The sequence below is a fragment of the Empidonax traillii genome, unplaced genomic scaffold (assembly GCF_003031625.1).
Source record: "Empidonax traillii isolate 1590-97213 ecotype Southwest subspecies unplaced genomic scaffold, ASM303162v1 scaffold982:size219053, whole genome shotgun sequence".
NCBI lineage: Eukaryota > Metazoa > Chordata > Aves > Passeriformes > Tyrannidae > Empidonax > Empidonax traillii.
In genome coordinates, this window is record NW_020956175.1 from 109699 (window position 1) to 116776 (window position 7078).

The 7078-nt window shown below is 51.2% G+C and overlaps 2 protein-coding genes across 2 annotated transcripts in view; one reads left to right on the plus strand and one right to left on the minus strand.

Annotated features, from left to right (window-relative positions):
* The window catches only part of LOC114067853 (mas-related G-protein coupled receptor member D-like), a 3607-nt gene extending 2776 nt beyond the window's left edge, over nt 1-831 (plus strand). Inside the window, exon 2 of the mRNA XM_027903555.1 lies at nt 812-831. Coding sequence (XP_027759356.1) covers nt 812-831 — 20 coding nt within the window. The remainder of the gene's footprint in view (nt 1-811) is intronic.
* A 995-nt stretch (nt 832-1826) lies between these two features.
* Nucleotides 1827-7078, minus strand: part of LOC114067854 — a 9850-nt gene continuing 4598 nt past the window's right edge. The window contains exons 5-6 of the mRNA XM_027903556.1: nt 6488-6612; nt 1827-2823 (exon numbers count right to left, since the gene is read on the minus strand). Coding sequence (XP_027759357.1) covers nt 1848-2823; nt 6488-6612 — 1101 coding nt within the window. The 3' untranslated portion in view covers nt 1827-1847. The remainder of the gene's footprint in view (nt 2824-6487; nt 6613-7078) is intronic.

The following is a 7078-nucleotide window of genomic DNA, read 5'->3' on the forward strand; positions in this document are numbered from 1 at the left end:
GATCAGATGGGCTTGGCAAGCTACACACACCAATTCCTGTGCTCTCTGCTCGTACCAACTCCACTGAACTCCACTGAACCTTTGCACCCACGGCCAAAAAGAGCTTGAAATACAGAAATTCACAGAAGCAGATGCTTGGAACACTTACATTCTTTAGAAATTAGGGGGTTTTAACTGCTATTCAGCAGAATGGGGACATCCTTTAATTCCCCAGCATCAGCATGAGGAGGAAACCATTCACCACCTCCATCCTGAACGTGGCCACCCTCAGGAGGAGCTCAACAGCAACTCTGCACAGTGGCTTTAATGACTAACCAAAATCCTGGTTGTACTGTTCTTTTCCACTTTGCTGCTACCCCTGAACAAAATTTGTTTTTCTTTCTTCTGTTTGTTTCCAGCACGGTAACTCTGACCCCGAAATTTGTTAAACAAACAGCATCTGGGCTTTGCTGCAGAGCTTGTCACTGGTGAACAGAGTCAGGCTGACTCAGCATGAGGAAATGAGCCATTTTCCTCTATTTCTTCACATTCTAAAGCCTCTAAAGCCTATCCTTCAGATCCATTATTTCATCAAGGGCTGACAGACGTGGAAGGGAGAGAGAAGCAGGGAAAGCACTGCCACTGCCCCTCTACCCAGAGAATTCCTGAGCCAGACTACAGGGACTGAATCCTCATAGCCTCAACAGGAAAGGTCCAGTTTTCCTTTTCCTTCCCTCTCCCTGCATCCTCTTTCACACAGAAAATCCCACCTTTGCTGAGTCTCCAGGCAGAGCTCATTTAGTTTTAATCCCCCTCCTGTTGTTTTTCCCAGACGAGGAGCAGACTCCCTAGAAGTGGGGCCAGCCCTCAGGTCGTGGTTGCGACACTCTGCTCAAGCTAAAACCGTCCAGACGGCCCGGAGCAAAGTGGGAGGATCCACGGGATGCAGTTCCAGCCCCAAACCCTTGCGTGCAGACAGCCAGCCCACACGATGTGCAGACCAATCTCAGAGTGCACCAGGAGCCATGCACTTTTGGTGAAAAACCTCCAGAGGGGATCCCAAAAACACATTCCTGCTGCCCCTGGTAACAAAGCTGAACGTGAAGTCTCCCCGTGGTATCCCCCTGTGTCAGGACTTGCTGGTCAGGAATTGTCCAGGAATTGTTCTGCACTGCTGTGCCAGGATATTCATCTGCACTCTGTTTTTTAGCAGACACATCAAAAAAAAAAAAACAAAACACTGGCAGGAGCTCTGAGCCTTGGTGATTTGGTTTTAATAGTCCACAGGGTAGAGAAGCTCAGTTTTGAGACAGGGAAAGCTGAGACCTGTTGAATAGGAAAGATTCAAAGCAGATTTCAAAGCAACAAGTCTTGTGAGTGTCCCTGCCTGTGGTGGGGGGGTTGGAAATAAATGATCTTTAAAATTCCTCCCAATCCAAACCACTGTGTGATGATTTTATGATTATTCATCACATCATCCAGCATCCGCCCCAGGCAGGAGTTCCCCTGCCACCCACCCCCTTTCCTTGTGCTGCAGTTAATTCCACTCAGCCAGACCCACACCAGCATTGCCACAGGACACCTCCATCCCCAGAGCATCTCAGAATCATAGAGTTGGGATGGCAGGGGTTTAAACAGTTGGTCTAGGGTGGATTTTAGGAAAAGGTTCTTTACCAGAAGGTGATCAGACACTGGAACAAGGTCTCCAGGGAGCCTGACAGAGCTCAAGGAGCATTTGGACACACTCTCAGGCACATGGTGGGATTGCTGAGGTTGTCCTGTGCAGGGCCAGGAGCTGGTCTCAATGATCATCATGGGTCCTTTCCAGCTCAGGATATTTTATGATTCTATATTGTGATTATTTTATTTCATAACAATTCCACTGTGTTGCCTTTATTTTGAGGCTCTGACACATCTTCAAAAGTCCTTTGGAAGGCAGCACTGAGAGAGAGTGTGAACTTCTTTGCACAGCTGCCAACCAAGAAGTAAATAAGAGGGTGGACGCTGCTGTTGGCACAGGCAAGCGGGAGGGAGGCACTGAGGACAAAGACAGAAAAATCAAACACCCTCAGCAAGAGCCAGAACCCAAAATCAGCAGTGAAGAAGGGGAAGAAGATGACAGCCAGCAGGACCACGGCACAGAGCTTCCTTGGAGGGTGTTTCCACGAGCAGCACAGGACAATAAGCAGGGTTAGAGCAGAGCAGATGAGGGTGAGCACCGATAAGAGGTAGCTCAGGACGAAGGCAGCGAGCGCTGAAGGGTGGAAGTAGAGGGTCACGGTGAGCAGGAGGGAGAGGACCCAGAGCAGGGCACACAGGAGCACTGGGAAGCGCTGGGAGTGGCGGCAGGGACAGTGGGACAGGGGTAGGACAGACAGAGCTGTCACAGCACTGAAGGCTGTCAGCAGGTAGACACCGGCAGTGAAGGCGAACAGAACGGTGACGTTCAGCACGGCTGTCACTCCCTGTGAGCCCAGCTCGTGGCAGAGGCTCTCTGGGACATAAAATATCCCCAGGGAGATGGCGATGGAGAGGAGGAAGGTGCAGTCAGCGATGGCCAGGTTGAGGATGAAGATGGTGACGGGGTTCCTGCGGATTTGGAAGCCGAGGAGCCAGAGGACAGCCCCGTTCCCAACCATCCCACAGAGGCAGATGAACAGCGTGACAGGCACTTTGCTCAAGTGGCTGCTCTCACAGTCAGTCCAGCTGTAGGGGTTGTCCTCACTCCAGCTCCTGTTAGATGCCATCCCAGTGGGTTGGCCCCAGCAGGCGGGGCCGGCTCTTTCCGTGGCAGGGGACATGTCCATTGTGACACCTGCGCTGCTCCTCCTTCCCCTCACACGGCTGGAGGGGTGACAAACAGGGACACATCAGCAACACTCTGCCTACACACCTGGCTTTTCCCATCTTGTACCATGCCCCAACTTCCACATGGAGGAGTACAGAGAGAGGCGAGGGACAGGACAAATGGAAAATAGGATGTGGGATGTGGATACGGACGTGCCTGGCACAAAATCCAGGGAGATGCCTCCCTCCTGGATTTGGGCAGGACAGATCTGGAGGAGGAAAATAATTGAAGAGGGACATCTTCGGAGATAACAAAGAGCAAGAGGCTTTGGGGTGGGTCTAATCTGGATTCTCAGGTGTCTAATATTGCAGCTGATATCACTGCCCTGCTGGGTTCCTTCAGCAGCACACTCATTTCAGCATCCACCCCCTCCCCGCCTTTTTCCATAGTATTTATAGGTCTTAATACCCTACAGACCACTATTCCCATATCAGATTTGGTGAAAATTGATGACCAGGTCCTACACCTGGGAGGTGGGAGGGGGGGGAAGCTGATTAAGCTGAAAAAAAACCCCACCCAGAAGAGTCTGACCTTCTTTCCTCTCGCAGCCTGGACAATTCCACCGGAGCAGACACGCTGCGGACTCACATCACCTCACGCTCACCAGCTGCTGCCCCTGCAGTGGGACCTCCAGGAGTTTTCCTGGAATTATCACTTGGAAAATAGGAGCGAAGCCTTCCCGGTGAGCCTGCGCAGTGCCTGGCATGGGGTCTGTCCCGGGTCCTTTCACATCCCCCTTTCCCCGGGGTTGACTCATGTTCTCGAGGGATGTCACAAAGGGGGAACTGCTCCCCCGCCTCTGACGGTATCAGGGCTCTGGTTCTAATCTACTCTTGGCTTTGTACAGGAAATGACTAACCAAAGAGAGCCTCAGAAAGGAGACCTATGGGAAAAGGGTTTGTCTCCATATCAGGTTCCTCTTTCCTTTTAAAGCAACCCCAATCCCAAAATGTGATCTTTGAACTGGCTGAATTTTTCTCCTCGCATTCCAGGGGTGGATCTTTAGGACCCTGCACTACAAACTTGCTGGGAAACTTCGATTTCTGGTTGAAATCTGTTTTTACCACTTATATACTACAAGCCCAGTGACAGCTGACCTTCACCACACGGTTTCCAAGAGGATTCTACGTTGTGTGTCAAGGAGCTCATGGAATAATAAAATCTGGGCATGAGGTGGAACATGGACAGATGGCAGAAGGATGATTCAGGATTTCAGTAATAGAAGAAGGGGTGAATTGCTGCTTGCTTGGCTTTAGCCATTGGTAAGTTACTGGGTTCATCTGAACTGTCTTCCACACTCCCTTTGGAGCCATTCAGCACCCAAAATTAATTCCATGGAATTAATGAAAGATAAGAAAAGCTGGAGTGAGGTGAGATGATTCCTGCCCAGACTCACATGCATCTAGGAGCAGGGATGTTCCTGCTGGGACTGCCTCCTCTCTTCCCTGCTGATGCAGGACACAGTTTGTGTCCCAAACTGTGGAATCTGCATCTCACATCCTCTCACCGAGCTGACCCTTTACAGTGTAAACAGATCAGGATCCAGCATCTAAAGGGGCTCCAAGAGACAAGGGCATGGAGTGACAGGACAAGGGGGAATGGCTTCACACTGATGGAAAGCAGGTTTAGATTGGATACTGGGAAAAAAATCATTCCCTGTGAGAGTGGCACTGAAACAGGTTGCCCTGAGAAGCTGTGGCTGCCCCATCAAGTCCTGTGCTTGATTAAAGAACAGAATTCCCCAGGATTTCTCATCCTCTGCTTCCCTGGAAAACATCCTGAGCATGTTCTCTAAAAATCTGGATTTCCCACTCAAGGTTTACAAACATCGGTTGTTTGTTTATGTGAAGGTCGGGTTTATGTGTGCACAAAGGAAACCACCATGTGCAAATATTATGGCTCTGGTAGCAGCGTGGGGAAGCTGATATGTCCCCTGGCAGGAAGAGCTCATCCTCCTGGATGATTCCTCCTGTTCTTCCCAGCCTCTGTTTCGGTCTCTTCTGGGTCTCACAGTTTGTTCCATGGGCTTCTCCACCCCCAGGACAGAATTCCTCTTTCCCTCAGCTGTCAGCCCCTCCTTGCCAGTCTGTCTGACCTCGGAGTGCTGGTCACCACAGCACTTTCCTCTTTTCCCACCCCTTCCTGCCTCCCCAGTCAAACCTCCTTGGAGGTTTAAGCTGGGTCCCTTGGAGGATGAAGGTTTGGCTGCTGGATGATGATGCTGCCAGCAGCATTTGGATTTTTCTCTCCGTTCCTGTGGCACGGGAGGACACTGAGCCAGAGGGAGCTGAAAACATAATTTCTGTTCTGGTCTGGGGGCTTTTGAGGATCAAGGTGGTGAGAACAGGAGCACAGATGAGACAGGACTTTCTGGGCTACATCATTTCAGTGTGATGAACTAACTGGCAGCATGAGGGGACTGTCACAACTGTCACTTTAGAAATAAACACAGGCAGCCCATGAGCCAGAAGGGGAAGGAACTGCAGTCCCCAGTAAATTACAAGGGAAAAAAATTTATTATTTTATGTAATAATTTAAATATAAGTTTGAGGTGGGAACCAGCCCTGCCCCTGGAAATCTCAGGTATGCCCTTGTCCTGGGGATGCACAACTCATCCAGGCAGGCAAAGTGCTCCCTTTGTGACAGGACAAGGGGGAATGGCTTCACACTGACAGAAGGTGGGTTTAGGTGGTATATTGGGAAAAAATTCTTCCCTGTGAGGGTGGGCAGGCCCTGGCACAGGTTGCCCAGAGAAACTGGGGCTGCCCCATCCCTGGAAGTGTCCAAGGCCAGGTTGGACAGGCCTTGGAGCAACATGGGCTGGTGGAAGGTGTCCCTGCTACCAAAGGGGTGGGAACAGGTAAAAACAACCCCAAGTGCTCCCAAACCCCAGGGGGGGGAGGACGCGCTGCTGGTGAAGGGCTGGGATGGGGATCACAGCACCCCAAAATCTGGTCTCCAATAGCTCTCATTGCATCATTAAGGGTATTAGCAGTAATTAATCAGGGCTGTGAGTGCTCATAACCTGGCTGCAAACAACTGCTCGCTGTCCTTCACCTGGGCTGTCAGGGCCTGCCTTGGAACGGTGAAAACTGGAATTCTTGGCTCCAGTTTGCAGGTGTGTTCCCTTGGGCCCAGGGGAGGTTTTGGCAACGATCCCGGTGCTCTTCCTGGAATGAGAGCTGCTTCTGAGAAGCACCCAGCTGTCTCTCCAGCGCTGCCAGCACTGCCAGCACTGCCAGCATTCCAGCACTGCCGGCACTACCAGCACTGCCAGCACCACCAGAACCCCTCTGCTGCCAGAGACGTGGGGACCCCCCAGGGATGCTGAGGTTGGGAGAAAAATGAGGAATGGCCAAAACCTGCCTGGAGAGGGAACGCGGTTGGAGAACAGGAAGCTCTCCGGGGGAGCGGGTGGGGGGAGAGTGTTTCTAATCAGAAGTAAATGAGGAGCCATTCACAAAATTCTTCATGGGGAGCTTTTGGCAGAAGCCACTTCCTTTGTGGCAAAAAAAAAAAAAAAAAAAAAAAAAAAAAAAAAAAAAAAAAAAAAAAAAAAAAAAAAAGCCAACAAAAAAACCAACCAAAACTAAACAAAAAACAAACCCAAACAAGATAAATAACCCCAAGGAAGTGCAGCTCTGACGTAGCCAAAGTTACAAAACCGTTTCAGACGCCCCCGTGGCCCCATTGCTCCCGAGGGAACACCACCAGGACAGGACACGGAGACGAGCCAGTGATCCGGGGACTTTCTTCTTCATGTAACTGTCCTGGGAGGATCTGCTCTTAGGATATGGATCCAAAAGGAGCATGAGATGCCAAGAAGCCCCTCTGATCTGGACAGAAAATCTTCGCCTGCAAATCTTCGCCTGCAAATCTTCCCCACGGCAAACAGTTAAGTGGAATGTTTTCCTTCCTCTCTACCCCATCTTCCTCTCCTCCACATCCACAGCACCCGGCTCTGTTCCTCCCACCACAGTGACCACAGTGCCCTCCTCAGGCCCCTCTTCTATTTGTCTCCTGCATGTCCTGTCAGCATCCCAGCCCTCCCACCTCCCTCTCCCACCCCACAGTGTCTGCCGGCTCCCTCCCAGCACATCCCACTTCTCTGCCCTGAATTCTCCCCGGTGCAGGGAGCTGGTGAGGAGCCTCATGGCTCATCCCTGGATTCTCCAACCTCTAACTCTCCATCCACTCTGACCACAGCCAGGGACCAAGTCCCACCACCCACCCAGGGTCCATCCATGGAAG